General features: G+C 44.1%; 4 protein-coding genes, 1 long non-coding RNA gene and 1 pseudogene across 5 annotated transcripts; 2 read left to right on the forward strand and 4 right to left on the reverse strand.

Moving 5' to 3' along the window:
* Nucleotides 1-831: 831 nt before the first annotated feature.
* Nucleotides 832-2,406, reverse strand: LOC115664050 (stress-response A/B barrel domain-containing protein HS1-like). Its single transcript, XM_030585997.2, has 2 exons — nucleotides 2,219-2,406; nucleotides 832-1,236 (listed from the first exon to the last, which is right to left on the reverse strand). Exons 1-2 carry the CDS (start codon nucleotides 2,356-2,358, stop codon nucleotides 1,047-1,049), a joined length of 330 nt encoding a protein of 109 aa, XP_030441857.1. The 5' UTR covers nucleotides 2,359-2,406; the 3' UTR covers nucleotides 832-1,046.
* Nucleotides 2,407-5,231: 2,825 nt separating this feature from the next.
* On the forward strand, nucleotides 5,232-10,249 carry LOC115664049 (DEAD-box ATP-dependent RNA helicase 40-like). Its single transcript, XM_030585996.2, has 4 exons — nucleotides 5,232-5,290; nucleotides 5,536-5,875; nucleotides 8,322-8,695; nucleotides 8,787-10,249. The coding sequence occupies exons 1-4, from the start codon at nucleotides 5,232-5,234 to the stop codon at nucleotides 9,862-9,864; spliced, it is 1,851 nt and encodes a 616-aa protein (XP_030441856.2). The 3' UTR covers nucleotides 9,865-10,249.
* Nucleotides 10,250-11,020: 771 nt separating this feature from the next.
* Nucleotides 11,021-11,497, forward strand: LOC115664048 (pectinesterase inhibitor-like). Its single transcript, XM_030585995.1, has one exon. The coding sequence runs from the start codon at nucleotides 11,021-11,023 to the stop codon at nucleotides 11,495-11,497; it is 477 nt and encodes a 158-aa protein (XP_030441855.1).
* Nucleotides 11,498-15,666: 4,169 nt separating this feature from the next.
* LOC130137749 (stress-response A/B barrel domain-containing protein HS1-like) lies at nucleotides 15,667-17,152 on the reverse strand (annotated as a pseudogene).
* A 488-nt stretch (nucleotides 17,153-17,640) lies between these two features.
* LOC130137799 (uncharacterized) lies at nucleotides 17,641-18,559 on the reverse strand. Its single transcript, XR_008816241.1, has 2 exons — nucleotides 18,390-18,559; nucleotides 17,641-18,241 (listed from the first exon to the last, which is right to left on the reverse strand). It is a non-coding gene; the product is annotated as an uncharacterized LOC130137799 (long non-coding RNA).
* A 3,807-nt stretch (nucleotides 18,560-22,366) lies between these two features.
* On the reverse strand, nucleotides 22,367-22,999 carry LOC115687464 (stress-response A/B barrel domain-containing protein HS1). Its single transcript, XM_030613047.2, has 2 exons — nucleotides 22,780-22,999; nucleotides 22,367-22,697 (listed from the first exon to the last, which is right to left on the reverse strand). The coding sequence occupies exons 1-2, from the start codon at nucleotides 22,917-22,919 to the stop codon at nucleotides 22,508-22,510; spliced, it is 330 nt and encodes a 109-aa protein (XP_030468907.2). The 5' UTR covers nucleotides 22,920-22,999; the 3' UTR covers nucleotides 22,367-22,507.
* Between the last annotated feature and the right edge of the window lie 2,956 nt (nucleotides 23,000-25,955).

The following is a 25,955-nucleotide window of genomic DNA, read 5'->3' on the forward strand; positions in this document are numbered from 1 at the left end:
ATAGAGCCGTACTTATATCGGAAAAATTACCAAAAAAGTCCTGAACCTATTGCATTTGTGCTAATTCAGTTCTAAACCTTTCAATTTGATCAATTTAGTCATGAACTTTTTGACAATTTACCAATGTAGCCCTTTTGGCCAATTTTGGCTGGAAATCGCTGACGCGGACGCCAGCAGTGCCATGTGGGACGGCCGGTACTAACGTGGACAATATTTATAAGATCCCTTAAGTAATTTACCAGCATGAAAAAGATCCCTTTTTTGGCCAACGAATAGTAGAAAAGTTTCCCGGGATTAGTTCTCAACTGGACTTGTATCGGTGGTTGGCCAAAAATAAACCTAGACTTGTATCAGATTCGGCTTGAAGTATTGAAGTTTTGTTGGAAGATCCATATTAAATGAAGCATGTGTGCTATTATAAGTGTCATTTTAACTAAGGATCAATGCCCGTCCTTCGCGGATCAGAAATCAGATTGTTCCTCTTGCACCAGCTGTTACCATAATCAGATCGTTGACTCTAATCATGGGTCACCCACTCCCGCCCGGCTCTAGGACGGGTCATGTATTTTGAGATTGCATGAGACTTATCTACCGGCGTAGCATCCCATACATAGACGACGTCAGATTCAAGACATAAACGACAATTGACCCCAATGAAAGGCTTTTCCTGTCATAGTGATTCTTCTATCAAACCTTCTGCTTTTTGCCGCATATTATTGTCTGTTCTTACAAAATTCAGTAAGATTTGCCAGTGATCTAACCAAAGGCATAAACATTACTAAAAACTCCATGACAACCTAAAGAAAAACTGCAATGAATGGACAGACCAGGTTTGTCCTCATAAAATCTGAATTTAGATAAAGCATATTCCACACGGCGATACAGCATTATATTTTGCCTTGTAATTTGCAAACCGAGTCTCTCAAGTTTGAACCATATCAATCACCTTGCCCAACATAATGGCACATTCCAACTTCAGTTCTGTCATACATAACAAAATTATTATTCGATCGCAATGCTAGCAGAGCTTGCAATGCGATGTCAACTCAGGTACGGACAATGGTCGGCTTGTAGTCGATCACGGCTACTTTCTCCAGACAGGGAAGGAACAGGTTCGCGAATTCGACGTGGGCAGGATGACCAATGTACTCTGCTATTCCCTCGGTGCTCTCAAACGTTGACTCAAAGACGTGCGTGAAGCCTTGGTGCAAGTTCTCGATGCTCACATCCTTTCCCCTAATTTCACATGAGAAATGATGACCCGAAATCAGGCATCTGAACAAGCTCTTAAGGAACATTCCATGACAGATCGCCAAGACATAAATATGAGAACTCTAGCGCACCCAACTTCTATTGATCAAAAATCTTGAATCACTACGGCATAAAGAGAATAGCCAATGTCCTTTCACTACTAGTTGAATGTTGTGAATCTAGCCCGACAGAAAGGCTTCTTCGATTGAAGGTGTTTCTACTGCATTCTAATTTGGTTGCAAGAATCAAATGTAAGCTCAGAACAAACTCTGATCCAGAGATAAGAGGATGAATACTCCAAAATGCTTTGGATCCTCACTATTGAAGGATAGATCTATCGAGATCACGACAATGTAATCTACTAAACTCCGAGTCCTACAGCTTAAAAACCCGTGTTCTCTTATTACCGGTCAATCTTCGCTAATCTATTTCTCCAAAGAACCTCTGTATCAAAGAGTTCTTTTCACTTTTCAGGGTCCTATTTCAGTTGGAAGATTGAATTGGAAGCTCAGAACAACTCCAATCCAGAGAAGGACAATGGACACTCCAATATGCGGATGCAATGAAGTAACCAAACAAAGAACAATCTTTGAAGACAAATTCTCTAGGATTTAAAACACCAATGTCAGGCAACATTACACCGATTTCTCTTCTGATAAACTCAATCTCAGCAAACCCAATTATCCATTAATCAGACCGAAAAAGCCAACCACAACCCACTTGCCCTCTTTGATTTGACGTCAACAACAACAGAAACAGCAACAACAAACAAAATTTCAACTCCACGATGAGGTTTCAAATATCTATAACGTGCACCTAAAGAAAATTTCCAAGATCGCAGAAAAACCAATTACAAAAACTGGGTTCAAACAAGCATCAAAAGGAGGGAGAACAACGGGAAAAAGCCCAAAAAAAAAAATAGAGAGACAAAAAGAGACACAGAGATCAGACAGATAGAGAAGAATACCAGTGGAAAGATTTCATGGGTTCGATGAGGTTGACGAGATTGGCGTAACCCTTGATGAGTTGCTCGATTTGGTCAGGTGGGGTCTCGTCCTTGAACTTGGCGAGCAGCACATGCTTCACCAACCCCTTCGCTTCCTCCATTGTTTTCAGCTTCCTAACTTCGGAGTTCAAAATTACTTGTCCCCGCTACAGCATCCCTTCATTTATAGTTGTTTGGAGAAATTACACAAACTTCACCCAAGTTTTGGGTATTATACTTTTACCCAAAAAATTTTCGATTTGTTACACAGTACCCCCTTGGATTTGTTGATCCCCCTAACCCCCATGATATTTTCTTTTAGCATAAACAAAAATGTATTTTTTATTTCATTGTTTTTTTTTTTAAGAAAGGCTCTCTTTTACCCTCCTTATAATCGTAAAGGTGAGTTCATATGACTGAATTTTTTGAGTCGTTTGAGAGTTCTATTTTAATCCGGTTCATACCAATTCAAAAGTTTATCACATTAAAGAAGTTTTAACATGCAGGTCCATTGCTAGCATGACAGTGTCGGCTCTGATCGCGGCTCATCCACACCCACGTGGCTTTAAGACGGGTCATGTACTTTGAGGTCGTCCGAAACTTATCTACTGGCATACAAGCCTCATATAGACGATATGAAATCCAAGACAGATAAGAGAATTGACGCCTAATGAAAAAGGCTTTACCATTACAACAAGTTGTTACAATAGATGTCCTATTCTTCTCTCGAATGTTATGCCTTTTTTCGGGGATGGTAATGTCTATTTACACAGATGTGGTAAGATTTACGAGTGATCTGACCGAAGGCATGAACATTACTAAGAACTCCATGTCAACCTAAAGAAAAATCAAGAGACACAAAACCCCAATGAATGGACAGACCAGGGCTGCCTTCATGAATCTGTATTTAGATGCTGCACTATTCCTGACTTGTAATTTGCAAAGACAAGTCTCTCGAGTCTGAACCATATCCTTACCCAAGTTAACGGCAGACTCGAACTTCAGTTCTGTCATACATAACAGACTTATTGTTTGAACACGACACCGGCGGAGCTTGCGATGCGATGTCAATTCAGGCACGGAAAGGAGTCGGCTCGTAGTCGATCACGATGAATTTATCCAGATAGGGACGGTACTGGTTCGAGAATTCAGCATGAACAGGATCATCCATGAACTCTGCTAATCCCTCGGCGCTGTCAACGTTAAGTCGAAGACGTGCGTGAAGCCTTCGTCCAAATTCTTGATGACCAAGTTCGTTCCCCTAGTTTCACAAGAGAGATGACAACCCAAGATCAGGCATCTCAGCAAACTGCTAAGGAACATTCCATGACAGATCACCAAGACATTTATATGATCACAAAGGAAAGGGGGTAAAAACAACACAGAGATTAGACAGACAGAAGAATTACATGTGCCAAGATTTCAAGGGTTCGATGTGGTTGACGCGATTGGGGTAGTTCTTGATGATTTGGTTGATCAGGGCAGGTGGGGTTCAGTCTTTGAACTTGGCAAGGAACACATGCCTCGCCATTCCCTTCCCTTCTGCCATTGTCCGCCTTTTCTTCTTCGGAGTTCAAAATTCCTGGGAAAAATTGTCTAAAAAGTCCGAAACATATTGCACTTTTACTAATTCAGTCCTAAACCTTTTTACTTCTTGTCAATTGAGTCTATTGGGTCAATTTTGGCCGGTCAGCGCTGACGTGGCTGCCCGCCGTCCAGCCAACGCTGACGTGGCAATTTTGAAATATTTTTTTTGAATTTTTTAATATTTCTTTCTTTCTGATGCCTTCTTCCCTCTGGCCGGTCCGGCGACCGGCTAGAGGCATGGGCCGGCGAGGTCGACCTCGCCGGCCTCTAGTGAAGCTCGCCCCTACCGACCACTAGCAAGGGCGAGCCTCGCCCACCGCTACTAAGCCGACCTCGCCCAGCCAAGGTGAGGCCGACCTCACCATCACTGGGCGAACCCAGTGCATGGTGAGGTCGGCCTCACCATGGCTAGGGGAGGTCGAGCCTCGCCCAACCAAGGCGAGGCCGACTTGCGACGGCGCTAGCCGGCCTCACTGTCGCTGGGCGAGGTGAAATTCAGCGACGGTGAGGTCGGCCTCGCCATGGATGGTTGAGGCTCGACCTCACCCAGCCAAGGTGAGGCCGACTTGCGACGGCGCTAGCCAGCCTCGCCTTGGTTGGGCGAGGCTCGACCTCGTCCAGATCTGGCAAGGACGAGCCTCGACCAGCCATGGCAAGGCCGACCTCGCGGTCACTAGGTTTCACCTCGCCGTCGTCCTCGCCATGGCTAGGTGAGGCCAACCTCACCGTTGCTGGGTTCCACCTCACCCAACAACGGCAAGGTCGGCCTCTATCTTACCCAAGCAGTGGCAAGCGAGGCTCGCCCTCACCGGTGGCTGCAGGAGCGAGCTTCACTAGAGGTCAACCTCACCAGCCTACGCCTCTGGCCATTCGTCGGACCGGCCAGAGGGAAGAAGGGCAGAAAAATATATTAAAAAATTCAAAAAAAATATTTAAAAATTGCCACGTTAGCACATCACCGCCAGCCAACCAAAATTGATCGGATGGACTCAATTGGCAAAAAATGAAAAGGTTTAGAACTGAATTGGCAAACTTAAAAGGTTTAGAACTAAATTAACAAAAGTATAATAGATTTAGGACTTTTTGGACAATTTTTCCTTTCTAGCATTTAAAGCAGATCAGCTCAAGGTAAGCACTTCATTTCAATCATCTGAGACTACGCTCCCATAGGCTTGGTTTTCCCCTTTTAGCTTAAATTACTCTATATATCTTTTCAACGGTTAAAGCGGATTAGTCAAGCTAAGTACGCTAGGTTTTCCCCTTTCAATTATCTGAGAATATGCTCCCATACGCTAGATTTCTGTTCATTTTACTTATAAACATATTTCACTGGTGACGCGAATCTATGTAACGTAGCTTTATGACTTAATCTTTGACAAGTTTTGAGAAAAACACTAATTCAGCTTGCATGTCAGTTGAAAATTGTGACGACCCAGTTCAACAAGAGCATGGAGTGATCGCCGAGAGGTAGGGGTGTGCAACCGGACCGGGTTTACCCGGGAACCGGACCGGCCCACCCGAAAAACAGGTCCGGGAACCGGTTCCTGTTTGAACCGGTCCGGGAAACGGTTCTATTTTTTCGGAACCGATTAGAACCGGTCCGGTTCCCGGGTCTAAGTGAAAACCCACCCGGACCGGTTTTAGAACCGGTTTTAAGTTACTGTAAAAAAACCCTAGCATTTGTTACTCTCAGTCGCTCCCTCCTCTTCCAGTTTACGAGTCCCCTTTCTTCTGGCCCTTCTCAGTCTGCTCGCGAGAACTCGTCGCTGCCACTGCTCGCCGCGGCTGCTCGTCGCTACAACCCAGCTCGTCGCGGCTGCTCGCCGCATCTCGTCGCCGCGGCTGCTCGCCGCAACCCAACTCATCGCCACAGCTGCTCGCTGCCTGAGTCGCCGTAACGCCGCTCGTTGCCGCTCGTCGCCGGAACCCAGCTTGTCGCCCCTCGTCGCCGCCTCAGTCGCCGCAACCCGACTCGTCGCCGCTCGTCGCTGCGGCTGCTCGCCACCTCAATCGCCGCAACCCAGCTCGTCCAACCCTTACGCCGCCGCGAAGGTCAGCTCACGGTTCCCCCCTCGATCCCGCTCCCACTACTACTGTTGTTTTTAGAGCGCGCGATTTCTGTGTGACAGCGAATCGATGTGGAAAAAAGAGACGAGAACGATCGAATCGCTTGTGACGAGGAAGTGTCGTGAAAGAACTCGAAAAGGGAAGGGAATTGAACGTTCTGTGCACGTCGCATATTGTATTTCGATACTCTCCCCTTGCCTAAGTCCGAGTTTCAGTGACCCCAGACCTTGGATTATTTGCCGCCACTTGAAATCTTGTGCTCTGGTTCTGTTCTCGGAGTGAATCGGCAACGGTGGCTGATGTTCCCATCTTTCCCTTTGCCAAAAAAGCAGTTGAGTTGACCTTAGACCATGCCCCTTCTTTGATTAACCAGGCCTTGTGTTTGAATAGCCTGGCTGGTGAGGATGATTTGCAGGATTGGAGAGGGACAACATGGATCTTTAGATCTATTGTCACTGCCTGTCGTGTCCTTCATCAAAGCCGCTCTTTTACTTCGAGAAGTTTCCGAGGGGATGGGTTGGGATTTTGGTGTTTAGGAAGAAGGTGCTTGTGGATTGTTTATTTTGCTCCAAATTTCTGAAACCAGAAAAAAAAAAAAAAAAAAAAAAAAAAAAAAAAAAAGGTTATCGGGTAGACCCTGGAACCGGACCGGAAAAACAGGGTAGGTTCCAAAACAAGGTCTAGGGAAAACAGGGTAGGTTCCAGGTTCCAAAAACTGGGAACCGGTTGTAACAGGGTAGGTTCAGGTTCCAGGTCTGGACCCTACCCACCCTGGAACCGATCACCCCTACCACGAGGCACGAGGGCATGGACAAATAGTGGCTCCCGGCAGACTTTTAGGATGGTGAAGGAGGCAGAAATGAACCGAATTGTATATCGAATATGGAGATAGCGATATTGAGATATATATGTGAAAACCGAAATTAACTCATGGAAGCACCTTTTGACGTAACGATAACACTTAGCTTTGTAACTCCAAAGTTAAATATGCTCAAGTGAAGCACTATCAGGATGGGTGACCTATTGGAAAAGTGTCCACCTTTACGCCTAAGTACAAAATTGTGAAGCTCAGTATAGGATGCGATAAAGTGGACAATACCTTAGCTGAATTAAATCTAGGGCGTCACCAAGATACAAAAGCATGCAAAATAAAAGAATCACACTTAAGTGCCAAAAAAGATCAAGGCTGGTTATTTAGTGAAATTTGAATAGTAGTAGGGCTAAAAAGATTCGATGAGAAATGAATTTATTAGAGAAACAAATAGGTCCAATTTTAATCGGAGGATAATATGAAAAAGTTTCATTAGTGATGATGAGGGGTTCTAAAAGAGTTGGCACTGATCCCACAAAATTTAAGCTGGAAGTCCTGAGTTCAAATCTTTACAGGCCTCATTGCTGGGCAAAAAGACCAGATCAAGTGTGAGGAGGAATGTTAGAATAATTAAATATTAAATCACGCCTTCATCTAACATTTTAAGTTTTTAGAACAATTAGCAGTGGTCTCACAATATCTTATAATAAGGACTTGAAACAAACAAATTAAAATGGGTTAATGCCACGAAAAATCCTAAACAGGCACCCCTGTTATAAATTTACCCCAAACTATTTTTTGATCACGTAAAACTCCAAATCGGTACACATGTGACAAATTTACAAAGTCAAATGTGATACCACAACTATGTCATAAAAACTGTCCATTGAAACATACAATTTGCCATATTGCACACAAAAAATACGAATATTTTGCAAATACAAGTCTCCAAACCATATCGATCGCATTAACCAACGTAATAGTACAACGTAATTTAAGCTTCTACTCGGATACAGTACAAATTTTTTTTAAGCATGACACCCGCAGAACATAGTGCAATTCGATTCAGTTTTAAGTGTGAACGGCGGTCGGCTTGAAGTCGACCACAAGGACCTTCTCCAACCGGGGGAGGAACCGTTTCGATGCAACCTTAAAATTTAATTTGTGGACAATGTGACCCTGATATAGATTTTATCTCGACTTTTAAGGATAAAGAACTAGCCTTCTCCTGTAAGTGTTCAGATACTCAGCTAGTTATTGTGTTTAGTGGGATGTAAAATGTGCCAGGGTAAGCAATTGCGCACGATATGCCAAATTTTTTCACGCTCTTTTGATTGTAAGGTAAAGCTGGATAGATTTAATGTGCTTACGTAAGTCGTGCATGATTATATTACAAAAAAAGGTATGGGTTAAGTTTAAAAACTTGACCTGGTTACCTTTCTTTGATTAACAATTTTCTATGAGATATGATCTTTGTTTTGATCACGTTTCTATTGGATTCATATTACAAAAGGGTGCGGTCCTTTCATTTGGATTTTATGAGATGAAGCTCTTTCTGATAATGAAATTCTAGGTTTGACAAGGTTGGGGGCTAATCTTGTACTCTTATCTACTCATTAGTTCAACTCTGCTATTGGATTCAATCTTGCTTCCTTTACTTCATGGCCTGATAATCTTTCTGAGATTCTGCTCAAAGAATTCTTTTCTGCTGTGCAGCATGTTGAAGTGGTACCTCAAATGGAAAAACAGCAGCGTCTGGAGCAGATCCTTCGTTCCCAAGAACGGGGTTCTAAGGTAATTGTTTTTTGTTCTACGAAGAGGTTGTGTGATCAGCTTGCGCGCAGCATTGGACGTAATTTTGGAGCTGTTGCTATCCATGGAGACAAGTCTCAAGGCGAGAGAGACTGGGCTCTAAATCAGTTTCGGAGTGGAAAGAGCCCTATATTAGTTGCCACTGATGTTGCTGCCCGGGGCCTTGACATAAAAGATATCAGGTTACTTCTTTGTTTACCTTTCTGAACTAGTAAGCAACAAGGTCTGTTTGAAGTACTCGTATCCCTGAATTTGCATTTGTTGGTGTCTCAGGGTAGTGATCAATTACGATTTCCCTACCGGGATTGAGGATTATGTCCACCGAATAGGGAGAACTGGGAGGGCTGGTGCAACTGGAGTGTCGTATACTTTCTTCTCTGAGCAGGACTGGAAATATGCAGCTGATTTGATAAAAGTCCTAGAGGGGGCAGACCAGCAAGTTCCCCCTGAGGTGAGAGAGGTGGCTTCTCGGGGTGGGTCTGGTTTTGGCAAAGATCGTGGAAGGGGCAGCCGTTTTGATTCTGGTGGTGGTGGACGTTGGGATTCAGGAGGTCGTGGTGCGATGAGTGGTGGTGATTTTGGTGGCCACGGTGGTATGGGTGGTGGCAACTTTGGTGGCCGTGGTGGTATGAGGGACGGGAACTTTGGTGGTCGGGGTGGAATAAGAGATGGTGGGTTTGGGGGACGTGGAGGAGGCCGGGATGGCTTCGGAAACCGTGGTGGAAGAGGCGAATTCTTTCCCAGGCGTGGAAGAGGACCCCGAGGATTTGGTGGACCGCCAGGCAGTGGTCAGGTTGGTTGGGATAGGAATGACCGTGGCCTAAATGATCGGTTTGATATGGAGGGACGTGGTGGCTATGCACGTGGGCGTGGACGGGGGCGGTTTGGTAATAGAAGAGACCTTCCAGATATGGGTAGAGGTAGAAGTTACAGTCGTAGCCCAGATATGGTTCGAACGTGGGGCAGCCGGAGCCGCAGCAGAAGCCGCAGCAGAAGCCAGAGCCGCGGTCGCAGTAGGAGCTGGAGCAGGAGCAGGAGTCGCAGCCGAAGCCGGAGTTGGTCGAGGGGCCGGAGCCGTAGCTATAGCCAGAGCCCTAGCCGGAGCAGGAGCCGGAGTCGCAGCCGCAGCTATGAAAGAAACAGGAGGCCTCGTGTTTCCAAATTTGATCAGAAAGAACCGGATGCTTCAGGCCTCGGTGCCCCTCCTGTGTCGGAAACTTCACTTGCACCTCCGGTTATGCCACCGGATACATTTTCAGGCGTTGAGCCGGCTGGGGATCTGCCTTTGGTTGCTGAGACAATGAATGTGCCTCCTGTGACTGAGGCAGAGCCTTCAGTGGCAGAGCCATGAATTTTGATTTTGGCGTTTTCTGGTAGCCATTCATCTTCTTTCAGGTCATTGGTTCCAAATTTTGCTTTTACGCGATGCAGCTTAGTGAAGGATTGGCCAATACATGAATACCTGAAGTCGCTGTCGTGCATGGGGATGAATTTAATAGCTGGATGTCAAGTATTGCGTGGGATGTTGTGGGTGTAGGTCATTGTAGTAGTGCACTGAGTAACTTATCAGCTGTGATAGAGCTCGGAATCAAGGAGGGGTTTCTTCCTTTTGCCGGATTCAAGGGGTGCCCGTGCCGAAGTGGGACTTTAGGTAATAGTTGGTCTGATACTTGGTGGTGGGATTTTTGTATTCAGGATTCAGGAAGCAGCTAGCTATTGCATTCTCTGTTTCATAACACTGCGAATTCAATTGTTTCTGCTAAATTATTGATCCTGCCGAGCGGGGGCCAGGCTTTGGTTCTTCGTTAAACTTCAATCATTAGTTTGAAATGGTACAATAATCTGATTAGTAAGCACAGAGAATTAAATAACTGGGGACCGGACTAAGATAAACATGGTAAGGCATTATAGCAGAGAGACCAGCTGCGAAGAATCTAAATTTTCCGAAATGAACCTACGTGGGGAAATGGCGCCACATCCATAGACAATCTCCGATCACCGGAATAAGAGCAACGGACACTCAGTAGCCAGTATAGTTACATCGGATGCCCGGTTTTACCATGAACTCAACATGTAAGATTAGCATTTTGATCGCATTCCACTCTTAAAAGAAGCCATGGCGCACTTTTCGGTTAGGGCTCTTATTATCAAGTTGAGCCGAGCACTCGACTAATCCTAGTGTGGTCACATGAGTGCTCCCATCCAAAGTAACCACGTGTATCACTCACCAAGAGGAAACGTCTCTCAACCTTTCGGTAGGAGAAGAATTCAATTTAATTTGTTTTGAATTTTGGAGTTTATTTAAATGCCTGCTAGCCATGGAAAACTCTATTTGCTCTATATAAAGGCTCTTGCACATCGTCTCCTTAACAATCAGAGGGAGAACAAGTATAGCATCATAGAGAGAGAGGAAAAAAATGGGTTCTGCTCACATCATATCCTCCTTTCTTTCTTGCTTCATGCTCGTGCTTTTATCCATCAATTTCTCATCATCTGCAATTCTAGAAATGAAGGACTCGGACAGAATGGTCAAGGAAATTTGTTCTAAGACCCAAGACCGTGTCTTTTGCATGCAGATTCTAGCATATGACCCGCCAACAAAGGGCGCAGCTCTCCTCAGGAGCCTTGCGCTGTTCTCTCTGGACCTAGCTCAAGCCAGTGCAAGCGAGACGCAGATCGCAATCCACGCGAGGATCAACGACACCGGCGACCCGCAGCTGAGGGAGGCGTTTGCCGCGTGTTTGGCCGCTTACGGCACGGCCGTCTCCGCTCTGAGGGACGCGGACAAGTTCGTCGCTTCGGGGGATTATGTTAACCTGAGAACTCAAGCTTCAGGTGCTGCGGCTCAAGTCAAGCGGTGCCGAACTGCCTTGGAGTTCAAAGAAGAAGCAGGTCGAGCTTCAATCGGTGTCAAGAACAATGACTTGAAGCGTACTTGCAGCATCATCTTAGCTATTTCAAATCGTTTGCTTGCTCTGAATTAGTTCTCAACAAGAGTTGTATCAATGCTGGGCCAAGTCCTAGGGCCATGAATAACATCTAAAAATCTAAATATTTCTCTACAAGACACGATTCATTAAACGGAATTATAACCCAGTAAAAAAATTATTGCACGAACCAAATCCAAACCAAATCTACAGTAGTCAAAATTATTATTTGGCCAGAGTTTTGTTTGAATGATCTATATTCTGTGTTGAGAGACCCATGTTAAATATACATTAATGGATAGTAATTAGGATTATGAAGAGGTAATCTTGCCTGCATGCTATAATAAATGTCCTTTTGATAAGTAGCATCTTGAGGGAAGCAGCGAAAGCATGTTTTAGTAAAAGAAATTTGATAACAAGTGCTTTGAGACACTTGTTAGGTAACTAATTAAGAAAACTTTACTGATTTTGTTTTCCCACTGCCTCGATCTGTTCTATCCAGAATTGAATTGATTCTTAGGCAATTTTTATGGAAAGGCCCGGATCTGGGGCCAGGGGGCGCGAAAGTGTCCTGGAATGTAGTCTGCGTTCCTAAGGATGAGGGAGGACTGGGAATTTGTAGACTCCTTGAATGCAATCGGGTAGCCCTACTCAAGCACATATGGATTCTCTTCACTGATAAAGAATCTTTGTGGTGTAAATGGATTCACTCCAATTTCTTGAAGAACAAGAATTTCTGGATTGCGCCCAAACCAACGGTATGTTCTTGGGCTTGGAAAAAAATTTTAGACCTCCGTCATGAATTCCAACTTCATTTCTGTTGGCACATTGGTAACGGAGTTATCACCTCCTTTTGGTTTGATAATTGGCACCCTAGGGGTCCTCTTTACAAATTATTCACAGACAGGTATATTTACAACTCCGGGATTCCGCGAAGCTCTACGTTAGTGATTTTTTCTCATCCGATTGGCCCCGGTCTTCGGTCCTAGACACACTTCGCTCCCGGGCGCCACCGGTTCTCTTCAACCGGGAGTTAGCGATAGTATCTCTTGGCAGGGACATCCCTCCGGCGACTTTTCTTCTGCCAAGGCGTGGGAATCCATAAGGATCAAGGGCCAGAAAGTTAAATGGAGTTCATTCATCTGGGATCCTTCCATCGCCCCCAGATACGGGTTTCTGTTATGGATCACTACTCTGAATAGGCTTCCTACGCAGGAATATTTATTGAGGCACCATAGGATCGACGAAAGGTCCTGTGCTTTTTGCCGCTACAGACCGGATTCCACCGATCACCTCTTTTTCGGCTGTAATATCACGAGCTCCCTTGCTAGCTTTTGGGCTTCCAAATGCAATCTTTCCTGGCGCAATAAACCGTGGCTTAACAACCTCCGATGGGCTATACGGGTCATTGGTGGCCATAGCTTCCACCAACGCATTGCTCGCTTCTCCCTAAGCGCCTTATGCCACATTATTTGGACGGTAAGAAATGATATCCTTTTTAGGAGCAAACCACTTTTTATACCGGCCATCCGCAACCATCTTATTAAGGTGACGAGAGATAGAGGTTTATCCTTTAAACCCGTCGAAGATAGTCCCCGCAACCAAAGAGTTCAAGCAAACTGGGGTATCTCTGCCTCTATTTTTGATTCCTAGTATTTGCTTAGCAGTTGTATAGCTGGCTTTCGCCGGAGTGTTCGGCCTCCTTGTTCCGCCCTCGCGGCTTTTTTCTTTTCTCAATCGTACACCTTGTACCGTGAGAACACCATCCTTGTTCCCTAGGGTACGAGGTTTTGAGTACGACGTCCTTTCTTTGTACTTGGTGCGTTAAAAGTATAAATACATCTTACTTTACCAAAAAAAAAAAAACTTTACTGATTTCATTTACTGATTTATATGCGTAATCGTTACTTTGGAAACTGATTAGTGCCTCGAGGGCTCATAAGAAAGAAAGAACTTGCTAATGAGTGCCCTCAAGGAACTTGGTTAACAAGCAATTAAGAAAAGCTTACAGTTTACGGTATGTCATTTTGCTTTTTTCGTGATTTGTATAATCACTGGTGAAAATTGCAGCATTCCTCATTCAGCATGCTTAACAAATTACTTCAGAATACTCGCTAAGAAAAAAGAAAAAGAATTCAAAAAATGGAAAATCACATCATGCGATTGTTTAAACGTAATCCTTTTAATAGCCTTTAAAGTTAAAGGCAACTTGAGTGGGGCTAATGATTCGTATTGGCGTGTGATTGATCTTGTCTGTAATTTGTGTTAATTCATATCAATCTAAAACATCTTAATTTCGATTTCAGATGCTAAATAATTGACATGCTACGAAAGCATATTAATTCATGTCAATCTGCATTAACATCTAAGCGTATCGTATTGAGTTGTATTCCGATTTTCACTCAATATTTCATTTTCTATCGTATTCGTGTCATGTAAACGGATCGTATCTACCGGGCCCTAAGAATCTGTCCCTTTTGACTGATAACGTTGGACAATCAGTTACAGATTTACATTATTTTAAACTTCACAAGCATCTTGTTTCGAGCTGCGGTTACACAGCTCTTTACGTAAGAGTCGAGACTTACCAACACTTCTTATTTTCTTGATCATAATGGCAATTTCTGGGTGCGATTGAATCAGGACTTTGTAGGCAGTCCTAATTGGACAAAAAGAGGGTCACATTACCGAAGGTCTCTGATGTACTTGTCTGCTCCGGTCTCGGCTCACTTGCCTCCCGCTTTAGACCGGACAGAGGAAGAGCGTGTCGACAATGCCGCCCTTAGATCGGTTGAATATCAAGCGGGCCTCGTCCGGTACCCCCAATCGACAAACCGTCGTAACTTCGACGTAGGGGACAGTGGTGCTCCGGAACCCGGCGCAGCACCGTCAGCAAAGGAGGGGCCTGCAAACTTGTAGACGGAGAAGGCCATGAATGATGTTCCTCTTGGTTGGAATGCTGATCACCTTGTATGATTCTATCAATAGTTGAATGTGGAAAGAAATGACATGTTTATATAGCTTATGATCCCTTGGGAATTTTCAATCTTTATCGAAGGCTCTGTTTTTTTCGCTGAAATTGAATGATTGGAAAATATTTTCCTAATAATGAATAAACGAAAATGTATAGACATAAATTGCTTATATCGCTTACAAAAATGAATAAACGAAAAATATTTTCATTGTGCATGAAAATGTATAGACATAAATTGTTGTCGATAATGCAAACGTTTTCCATTCACTAATTATGTTGTCATTTTATGGAAAATGTTTTCCAAATTTTTCAGTTTTTTCGCAAAGTAAATAGAGCCGTACTTATATCGGAAAAATTACCAAAAAAGTCCTGAACCTATTGCATTTGTGCTAATTCAGTTCTAAACCTTTCAATTTGATCAATTTAGTCATGAACTTTTTGACAATTTACCAATGTAGCCCTTTTGGCCAATTTTGGCTGGAAATCGCTGACGCGGACGCCAGCAGTGCCATGTGGGACGGCCGGTACTAACGTGGACAATATTTATAAGATCCCTTAAGTAATTTACCAGCATGAAAAAAGATCCCTTTTTTGGCCAACGAATAGTAGAAAAGTTTCCCGGGATTAGTTCTCAACTGGACTTGTATCGGTGGTTGGCCAAAAATAAACCTAGACTTGTATCAGATTCGGCTTGAAGTATTGAAGTTTTGTTGGAAGATCCATATTAAATGAAGCATGTGTGCTATTATAAGTGTCATTTTAACTAAGGATCAATGCCCGTCCTTCGCGGATCAGAAATCAGATTGTTCCTCTTGCACCAGCTGTTACCATAATCAGATCGTTGACTCTAATCATGGGTCACCCACTCCCGCCCGGCTCTAGGACGGGTCATGTATTTTGAGATTGCATGAGACTTATCTACCGGCGTAGCATCCCATACATAGACGACGTCAGATTCAAGACATAAACGACAATTGACCCCAATGAAAGGCTTTTCCTGTCATAGTGATTCTTCTATCAAACCTTCTGCTTTTTGCCGCATATTATTGTCTGTTCTTACAAAATTCAGTAAGATTTGCCAGTGATCTAACCAAAGGCATAAACATTACTAAAAACTCCATGACAACCTAAAGAAAAACTGCAATGAATGGACAGACCAGGTTTGTCCTCATAAAATCTGAATTTAGATAAAGCATATTCCACACGGCGATACAGCATTATATTTTGCCTTGTAATTTGCAAACCGAGTCTCTCAAGTTTGAACCATATCAATCACCTTGCCCAACATAATGGCACATTCCAACTTCAGTTCTGTCATACATAACAAAATTATTATTCGATCGCAATGCTAGCAGAGCTTGCAATGCGATGTCAACTCAGGTACGGACAATGGTCGGCTTGTAGTCGATCACGGCTACTTTCTCCAGACAGGGAAGGAACAGGTTCGCGGGTCGACGTGGGCAGGATGACCAATGTACTCTGCTATTCCCTCGGTGCTCTCAAACGTTGACTCAAAGACGTGCGTGAAGCCTTGGTGCAAGTTCTCGATGCTCACATCCTTTCCCCTAATTTCACATGAGAAATGATGACCCGAAATCAGGCATCTGAACAAGCTCTTAAGGAACATTCCATGACAGATCGCCAAGACATAAATATGAGAACTCTAGCGCACCCAACTTCTATTGATCAAAAATCTTGAATCACTACGGCATAAAGAGAATAGCCAATGTCCTTTCACTACTAGTTGAATGTTGTGAATCTAGCCCGACAGAAAGGCTTCTTCGATTGAAGGTGTTTCTACTGCATTCTAATTTGGTTGCAAGAATCAAATGTAAGCTCAGAACAAACTCTGATCCAGAGATAAGAGGATGAATACTCCAAAATGCTTTGGATCCTCACTATTGAAGGATAGATCTATCGAGATCACGACAATGTAATCTACTAAACTCCGAGTCCTACAGCTTAAAAACCCGTGTTCTCTTATTACCGGTCAATCTTCGCTAATCTATTTCTCCAAAGAACCTCTGTATCAAAGAGTTCTTTTCACTTTTCAGGGTCCTATTTCAGTTGGAAGATTGAATTGGAAGCTCAGAACAACTCCAATCCAGAGAAGGACAATGGACACTCCAATATGCGGATGCAATGAAGTAACCAAACAAAGAACAATCTTTGAAGACAAATTCTCTAGGATTTAAAACACCAATGTCAGGCAACATTACACCGATTTCTCTTCTGATAAACTCAATCTCAGCAAACCCAATTATCCATTAATCAGACCGAAAAAGCCAACCACAACCCACTTGCCCTCTTTGATTTGACGTCAACAACAACAGAAACAGCAACAACAAACAAAATTTCAACTCCACGATGAGGTTTCAAATATCTATAACGTGCACCTAAAGAAAATTTCCAAGATCGCAGAAAAACCAATTACAAAAACTGGGTTCAAACAAGCATCAAAAGGAGGGAGAACAACGGGAAAAAGCCCAAAAAAAACAATAGAGAGACAAAAAGAGACACAGAGATCAGACAGATAGAGAAGAATACCAGTGGAAAGATTTCATGGGTTCGATGAGGTTGACGAGATTGGCGTAACCCTTGATGAGTTGCTCGATTTGGTCAGGTGGGGTCTCGTCCTTGAACTTGGCGAGCAGCACATGCTTCACCAACCCCTTCGCTTCCTCCATTGTTTTCAGCTTCCTAACTTCGGAGTTCAAAATTACTTGTCCCCGCTACAGCATCCCTTCATTTATAGTTGTTTGGAGAAATTACACAAACTTCACCCAAGTTTTGGGTATTATACTTTTACCCAAAAAATTTTCGATTTGTTACACAGTACCCCCTTGGATTTGTTGATCCCCCTAACCCCCATGATATTTTCTTTTAGCATAAACAAAAATGTATTTTTTATTTCATTGTTTTTTTTTTTTAAGAAAGGCTCTCTTTTACCCTCCTTATAATCGTAAAGGTGAGTTCATATGACTGAATTTTTTGAGTCGTTTGAGAGTTCTATTTTAATCCGGTTCATACCAATTCAAAAGTTTATCACATTAAAGAAGTTTTAACATGCAGGTCCATTGCTAGCATGACAGTGTCGGCTCTGATCGCGGCTCATCCACACCCACGTGGCTTTAAGACGGGTCATGTACTTTGAGGTCGTCCGAAACTTATCTACTGGCATACAAGCCTCATATAGACGATATGAAATCCAAGACAGATAAGAGAATTGACGCCTAATGAAAAAGGCTTTACCATTACAACAAGTTGTTACAATAGATGTCCTATTCTTCTCTCGAATGTTATGCCTTTTTTCGGGGATGGTAATGTCTATTTACACAGATGTGGTAAGATTTACGAGTGATCTGACCGAAGGCATGAACATTACTAAGAACTCCATGTCAACCTAAAGAAAAATCAAGAGACACAAAACCCCAATGAATGGACAGACCAGGGCTGCCTTCATGAATCTGTATTTAGATGCTGCACTATTCCTGACTTGTAATTTGCAAAGACAAGTCTCTCGAGTCTGAACCATATCCTTACCCAAGTTAACGGCAGACTCGAACTTCAGTTCTGTCATACATAACAGACTTATTGTTTGAACACGACACCGGCGGAGCTTGCGATGCGATGTCAATTCAGGCACGGAAAGGAGTCGGCTCGTAGTCGATCACGATGAATTTATCCAGATAGGGACGGTACTGGTTCGAGAATTCAGCATGAACAGGATCATCCATGAACTCTGCTAATCCCTCGGCGCTGTCAACGTTAAGTCGAAGACGTGCGTGAAGCCTTCGTCCAAATTCTTGATGACCAAGTTCGTTCCCCTAGTTTCACAAGAGAGATGACAACCCAAGATCAGGCATCTCAGCAAACTGCTAAGGAACATTCCATGACAGATCACCAAGACATTTATATGATCACAAAGGAAAGGGGGTAAAAACAACACAGAGATTAGACAGACAGAAGAATTACATGTGCCAAGATTTCAAGGGTTCGATGTGGTTGACGCGATTGGGGTAGTTCTTGATGATTTGGTTGATCAGGGCAGGTGGGGTTCAGTCTTTGAACTTGGCAAGGAACACATGCCTCGCCATTCCCTTCCCTTCTGCCATTGTCCGCCTTTTCTTCTTCGGAGTTCAAAATTCCTGGGAAAAATTGTCTAAAAAGTCCGAAACATATTGCACTTTTACTAATTCAGTCCTAAACCTTTTTACTTCTTGTCAATTGAGTCTATTGGGTCAATTTTGGCCGGTCAGCGCTGACGTGGCTGCCCGCCGTCCAGCCAACGCTGACGTGGCAATTTTGAAATATTTTTTTGAATTTTTTAATATTTCTTTCTTTCGATGCCTTCTTCCCTCCGGCCGGTCCGGCGACCGGCTAGAGGCATGGGCCGGCGAGGTCGACCTCGCCGGCCTCTAGTGAAGCTCGCCCCTACCGACCACTAGCAAGGGCGAGCCTCGCCCACCGCTACTAAGCCGACCTCGCCCAGCCAAGGTGAGGCCGACCTCACCATCACTGGGCGAACCCAGTGCATGGTGAGGTCGGCCTCACCATGGCTAGGGGAGGTCGAGCCTCGCCCAACCAAGGCGAGGCCGACTTGCGACGGCGCTAGCCGGCCTCACTGTCGCTGGGCGAGGTGAAATTCAGCGACGGTGAGGTCGGCCTCGCCATGGATGGTTGAGGCTCGACCTCACCCAGCCAAGGTGAGGCCGACTTGCGACGGCGCTAGCCAGCCTCGCCTTGGTTGGGCGAGGCTCGACCTCGTCCAGATCTGGCAAGGACGAGCCTCGACCAGCCATGGCAAGGCCGACCTCGCGGTCACTAGGTTTCACCTCGCCGTCGTCCTCGCCATGGCTAGGTGAGGCCAACCTCACCGTTGCTGGGTTCCACCTCACCCAACAACGGCAAGGTCGGCCTCTATCTTACCCAAGCAGTGGCAAGCGAGGCTCGCCCTCACCGGTGGCTGCAGGAGCGAGCTTCACTAGAGGTCAACCTCACCAGCCTACGCCTCTGGCCATTCGCCGGACCGGCCAGAGGGAAGAAGGGCAGAAAAATATATTAAAAAATTCAAAAAAAATATTTAAAAATTGCCACGTTAGCACATCACCGCCAGCCAACCAAAATTGATCGGATGGACTCAATTGGCAAAAAATGAAAAGGTTTAGAACTGAATTGGCAAACTTAAAAGGTTTAGAACTAAATTAACAAAAGTATAATAGATTTAGGACTTTTTGGACAATTTTTCCTTTCTAGCATTTAAAGCAGATCAGCTCAAGGTAAGCACTTCATTTCAATCATCTGAGACTACGCTCCCATAGGCTTGGTTTTCCCCTTTTAGCTTAAATTACTCTATATATCTTTTCAACGGTTAAAGCGGATTAGTCAAGCTAAGTACGCTAGGTTTTCCCCTTTCAATTATCTGAGAATATGCTCCCATACGCTAGATTTCTGTTCATTTTACTTATAAACATATTTCACTGGTGACGCGAATCTATGTAACGTAGCTTTATGACTTAATCTTTGACAAGTTTTGAGAAAAACACTAATTCAGCTTGCATGTCAGTTGAAAATTGTGACGACCCAGTTCAACAAGAGCATGGAGTGATCGCCGAGAGGTAGGGGTGTGCAACCGGACCGGGTTTACCCGGGAACCGGACCGGCCCACCCGAAAAACAGGTCCGGGAACCGGTTCCTGTTTGAACCGGTCCGGGAAACGGTTCTATTTTTTCGGAACCGATTAGAACCGGTCCGGTTCCCGGGTCTAAGTGAAAACCCACCCGGACCGGTTTTAGAACCGGTTTTAAGTTACTGTAAAAAAACCCTAGCATTTGTTACTCTCAGTCGCTCCCTCCTCTTCCAGTTTACGAGTCCCCTTTCTTCTGGCCCTTCTCAGTCTGCTCGCGAGAACTCGTCGCTGCCACTGCTCGCCGCGGCTGCTCGTCGCTACAACCCAGCTCGTCGCGGCTGCTCGCCGCATCTCGTCGCCGCGGCTGCTCGCCGCAACCCAACTCATCGCCACAGCTGCTCGCTGCCTGAGTCGCCGTAACGCCGCTCGTTGCCGCTCGTCGCCGGAACCCAGCTTGTCGCCCCTCGTCGCCGCCTCAGTCGCCGCAACCCGACTCGTCGCCGCTCGTCGCTGCGGCTGCTCGCCACCTCAATCGCCGCAACCCAGCTCGTCCAACCCTTACGCCGCCGCGAAGGTCAGCTCACGGTTCCCCCCTCGATCCCGCTCCCACTACTACTGTTGTTTTTAGAGCGCGCGATTTCTGTGTGACAGCGAATCGATGTGGAAAAAAGAGACGAGAACGATCGAATCGCTTGTGACGAGGAAGTGTCGTGAAAGAACTCGAAAAGGGAAGGGAATTGAACGTTCTGTGCACGTCGCATATTGTATTTCGATACTCTCCCCTTGCCTAAGTCCGAGTTTCAGTGACCCCAGACCTTGGATTATTTGCCGCCACTTGAAATCTTGTGCTCTGGTTCTGTTCTCGGAGTGAATCGGCAACGGTGGCTGATGTTCCCATCTTTCCCTTTGCCAAAAAAAGCAGTTGAGTTGACCTTAGACCATGCCCCTTCTTTGATTAACCAGGCCTTGTGTTTGAATAGCCTGGCTGGTGAGGATGATTTGCAGGATTGGAGAGGGACAACATGGATCTTTAGATCTATTGTCACTGCCTGTCGTGTCCTTCATCAAAGCCGCTCTTTTACTTCGAGAAGTTTCCGAGGGGATGGGTTGGGATTTTGGTGTTTAGGAAGAAGGTGCTTGTGGATTGTTTATTTTGCTCCAAATTTCTGAAACCAGAAAAAAAAAAAAAAAAAAAAAAAAAAAGGTTATCGGGTAGACCCTGGAACCGGACCGGAAAAACAGGGTAGGTTCCAAAACAAGGTCTAGGGAAAACAGGGTAGGTTCCAGGTTCCAAAAACTGGGAACCGGTTGTAACAGGGTAGGTTCAGGTTCCAGGTCTGGACCCTACCCACCCTGGAACCGATCACCCCTACCACGAGGCACGAGGGCATGGACAAATAGTGGCTCCCGGCAGACTTTTAGGATGGTGAAGGAGGCAGAAATGAACCGAATTGTATATCGAATATGGAGATAGCGATATTGAGATATATATGTGAAAACCGAAATTAACTCATGGAAGCACCTTTTGACGTAACGATAACACTTAGCTTTGTAACTCCAAAGTTAAATATGCTCAAGTGAAGCACTATCAGGATGGGTGACCTATTGGAAAAGTGTCCACCTTTACGCCTAAGTACAAAATTGTGAAGCTCAGTATAGGATGCGATAAAGTGGACAATACCTTAGCTGAATTAAATCTAGGGCGTCACCAAGATACAAAAGCATGCAAAATAAAAGAATCACACTTAAGTGCCAAAAAAGATCAAGGCTGGTTATTTAGTGAAATTTGAATAGTAGTAGGGCTAAAAAGATTCGATGAGAAATGAATTTATTAGAGAAACAAATAGGTCCAATTTTAATCGGAGGATAATATGAAAAAGTTTCATTAGTGATGATGAGGGGTTCTAAAAGAGTTGGCACTGATCCCACAAAATTTAAGCTGGAAGTCCTGAGTTCAAATCTTTACAGGCCTCATTGCTGGGCAAAAAGACCAGATCAAGTGTGAGGAGGAATGTTAGAATAATTAAATATTAAATCACGCCTTCATCTAACATTTTAAGTTTTTAGAACAATTAGCAGTGGTCTCACAATATCTTATAATAAGGACTTGAAACAAACAAATTAAAATGGGTTAATGCCACGAAAAATCCTAAACAGGCACCCCTGTTATAAATTTACCCCAAACTATTTTTTGATCACGTAAAACTCCAAATCGGTACACATGTGACAAATTTACAAAGTCAAATGTGATACCACAACTATGTCATAAAAACTGTCCATTGAAACATACAATTTGCCATATTGCACACAAAAAATACGAATATTTTGCAAATACAAGTCTCCAAACCATATCGATCGCATTAACCAACGTAATAGTACAACGTAATTTAAGCTTCTACTCGGATACAGTACAAATTTTTTTTAAGCATGACACCCGCAGAACATAGTGCAATTCGATTCAGTTTTAAGTGTGAACGGCGGTCGGCTTGAAGTCGACCACAAGGACCTTCTCCAACCGGGGGAGGAACCGTTTCGAGAACTCGACATGGGCCGGATGAGGTAAGTACTCTGCTATTCCCTCCGTGCTCTCAAACGTTGTCTCGAACACATGGGTGAAGCCTTGATGGGCGTTCTCGATGCTCACATCCCTTCCCCTGTAACATTCAACACCAGAAATGATAACACAACCTCTTTTAGATCAGCAAGAGAGAGAGAGAGAGAGAGAGAGAGAGAGACCAGTGGAAAGATTTCATGGGGTGGATGAGATTGACGAGATTGGCGAAGCCCTTGATGAGTTCTTCAATCTGGTCAGGCGTGGTGTCGTGTTTGAACCGCACCAGCAACACATGCTTCACAAGACCTTTGGCTTCCTCCATTTCTCAGTTTTTTTCTGGGTACTTCGGTTGTCCTTCGGCGGTCCCTTACTTATAGTTTTGCTGAGTTGCGCATACTTTTCACCACTCCCATGTCTGCACGACTCTTTCCTTTGAAACTTTCTAAATGAACTTCTTGAACAACAGAAAAACAGATGGCGATGAGTCCTTCCTGTCTCGCGTCGCTCCGCATCTCCGTCGTCACGGGTGATTCAATTGTTATTTCATCACGTGATGCCATTTTAGAAGGATGGTGTCGTACGTTTCAATTCGTCGGTGGTGATCAATTGGCATTCAAATTGCTTCTTAGATATTTTTCTATAAACAGTGTTTGGTTTGAACTGAAACGATGCAAAGCCACTTGTCGCATCCAAGAAACTAATAATTATGGACAGAGAGAGGAAAAAATTTAGAAACCCACGAACTCGAGAGAGCGAGATATAACATTTAACATGAATTTTTCATGTCGTAGAATATATAGGAATGTCAAATTGCTATGGATTGTGCCGGCTCGAATTGACGTGTCTGGCTGTGGTAGGCCGGCTTGACGCATCACATCGACCCTCCACGGCATGACATGAGGCATATGCCAGGCCGGGCCGATTTTATTTTTCAAATTTATTTTAGCCTAAAGGGCTACTGATCACTCTCCCTTAGCCACTCCAAAAATTAAAAAAAATTCTATGCATTGTCCCACCATTCCACTCGACCCTCACAATTTCTTCACTTGGCTCTCAATCTCAAATCTCCTGTAATTTCCGTCTTGCTCTCATCTCAATCTCGTTCTCATTCTGTTAGTATATTCGCCTCTTTTTTTATATAATAATTGCCCATTTACTTGCAATTGTACACAATCGATTCTCAAGGCTGAAGTAGACTAAAAAAATTGGTGCCAGACAATATTAGTTGTCCATCATACTTGCAGCCTTAAAAGTTTCATGTTGCACACGGTTAAAATCGCTTTATGGAAATACAAAAACGTACAGCCAGCATGATAAGAATGCTGCTAGGTATGTCCTCTCGCGAAGTTCTTCATCACCTCCTAACTCCAGGAATGGTTGTTCTTCGTGAGTCCTAGGCTACGGGTCATTCAATTTGCTGGTAGGATTGTGTTGTTAGTGGTCTGCCCTAGGAATCAATCAAGGTTGATATTCTAATATTAGTTGTGGATTAGGTTGTGTCGGAAAATCGACCTTCACTATACTTAGGTAGTCATAATGTCTTGCTAGAGACCGCTTATGACTTGTGGGCCAAAAAAAAGTTTTGAGCACACTGCTAATGTTTAGTGAACCTACAGGGTCGCACATAATAGCGAACGGACTTAATATTTTCTGTGCACCTTGATCTACTTAAGAAGTAGATTTTAATTTATTCTCTTATTTAAATTATCTATGCGGTCGTGCGCATTATGAGATAACGATTAAACGTACGATTAAAGGTGGACGGTTTGGCGGGCCCAAATCGCCCGGCCCACTTCTTTTAATTCCGCTGGATAATGAAGCTGTATAAATAGATAGAGAATCGTTCTCTGTCTAGGGTTTTTTCGACAGAGTATCGAAAATCAAAAGGCGTTCAAGAAAAAAGGAACTTCAAGATCTTTCGCTAGCACGTGGATCGTTGGAGAATTCCGTTTGTGTGTGTGGATACCCGTAGAGGCGCAACACTTGGGGAGCTAATCCAGACACAATCGGTTGCCGATTTATCTTCGATCTACAAAAGGTACGTTTCGAAATTCCTTTTCGATTTCAATAAATACATGGATCCTTTTGCTCTCCCCTAAACCAAAATCCAGTCCACTTTTCGAGCTTCAACTTGTGGATTCCCTCTTTCGTCTTGCGAAGAATGATGATAAGCTGCAAACAGGTACTCGCAGCATCTTGAAAGAGGCCTATCATCCCAACTCGGTTCCTTGAAGCTTGGAATGACTTTCTCGGTAATGGTCGCCATATATAGAAAGCATGTGTTCATCTGTGTTTGCCATTGGACACCAGGCTTCACGAAAAGCTCAACAATGTCACTGTTGCAATCATGTGTATACCAAGAATGGTCGACAGGATAGTTGAGATAGTCACCCAATAAGTCTCTCTTATGCCTCGGGATCACGTCCTCAAGCTATTTCCAGTATTTTGGAATGTACAAAAACCCCCCCAAAATCTTGAGGGAACTGCCCTGCCCCACATACTTCACCGGCAAAAATTCTTCTCAGTGACAGATGAACTCCGCTTGGAGGAAGATGTATGAGTAGGAGACAACAAAGGCAGTGCTTGGGTGGAAGATGACGGTTCTGATACTTCGCTCGTCCAAGATTTCAGATGGTTTGAATTTAGGAGTTTAGGACACCAAGCCGCAGAATGGCCAGCCATCGGTCTATTGACAAGAAAGGTTAAACCTTTATCAGCCTCGACATCTTTGTCATCCACAGTTGATAAGCATTTCTATTTTGAATCATTGAGTTCCTTGATAAACACTATCGCGATGTCCTGGGAAATGAGCAAAGCAAACGAACTAATATGAAATTGTAAAATTTGTATTGAGTTTTACTTAAACACTTGGAGATGTCACTGAATGAATGATGGATATCACCAGAATTCTTTCCTAGGAATATCCACTAAAATGGAAGGAAGTTGACACCACCAGGGATTAGGAATGTCACTGCGTGATAGATGGATGTAACGAGAGCTCCTGTCTGGGAACATCCATTGAATGAAGTGTGACATCGCTAACATAGAGGGATGTCGCTGCGTGATCGATGATGAATCACGCCGAAACTCCTCTCTAGGAACATCCACTCCTTCGAAAATGACCAGACCATTACTCTGCTAGTTTTATTGTTTGAATTTCGAATTAAGCAAACCCTGCATAGGGGGGGATCGAACAAAGTAAGCTTATTAATCTGGTTAGGGCTATTAACTAAAAGGGTTGCATAGCTGCAGCTTATTGTAGTCGGTTATTGGGCGTTAAAAGGTTAGATAGGTGGGTTTACGCCTGGTTCATGGGCTTGAAAGTATTCTTAAAGGTTATTGGGGAGAAGCGGTAATA

This window comes from Syzygium oleosum, unplaced genomic scaffold (genome assembly GCF_021117445.2).
Source record: "Syzygium oleosum isolate NSW1041296 unplaced genomic scaffold, Sole_v2.1 Sole_v2.03, whole genome shotgun sequence".
Lineage (NCBI taxonomy): Eukaryota > Viridiplantae > Streptophyta > Magnoliopsida > Myrtales > Myrtaceae > Syzygium > Syzygium oleosum.

Bases quoted from the DNA above. Each gene is read 5' to 3' on its own strand.
- LOC115664048 (XM_030585995.1), top strand. From the start codon at position 11,021: ATGAAGGACTCGGACAGAATGGTCAAGGAAATTTGTTCTAAGACCCAA.
- LOC115664049 (XM_030585996.2), top strand. From the start codon at position 5,232: ATGTCAGTTGAAAATTGTGACGACCCAGTTCAACAAGAGCATGGAGTG. The intron at 5,291-5,535 runs GTAGGGGTGTGC...CTCCTCTTCCAG, and splicing joins CATGGAGTGATCGCCGAGAG to TTTACGAGTCCCCTTTCTTC. The intron at 8,696-8,786 runs GTTACTTCTTTG...TTGGTGTCTCAG, and splicing joins CTTGACATAAAAGATATCAG to GGTAGTGATCAATTACGATT.
- LOC115687464 (XM_030613047.2), bottom strand. From the start codon at position 22,919: ATGGAGGAAGCCAAAGGTCTTGTGAAGCATGTGTTGCTGGTGCGGTTC. The intron at 22,698-22,779 runs GTCTCTCTCTCT...TGAATGTTACAG, and splicing joins CCCATGAAATCTTTCCACTG to GGGAAGGGATGTGAGCATCG.
- LOC115664050 (XM_030585997.2), bottom strand. From the start codon at position 2,358: ATGGAGGAAGCGAAGGGGTTGGTGAAGCATGTGCTGCTCGCCAAGTTC. The intron at 1,237-2,218 runs GTATTCTTCTCT...ATGTGAAATTAG, and splicing joins CCCATGAAATCTTTCCACTG to GGGAAAGGATGTGAGCATCG.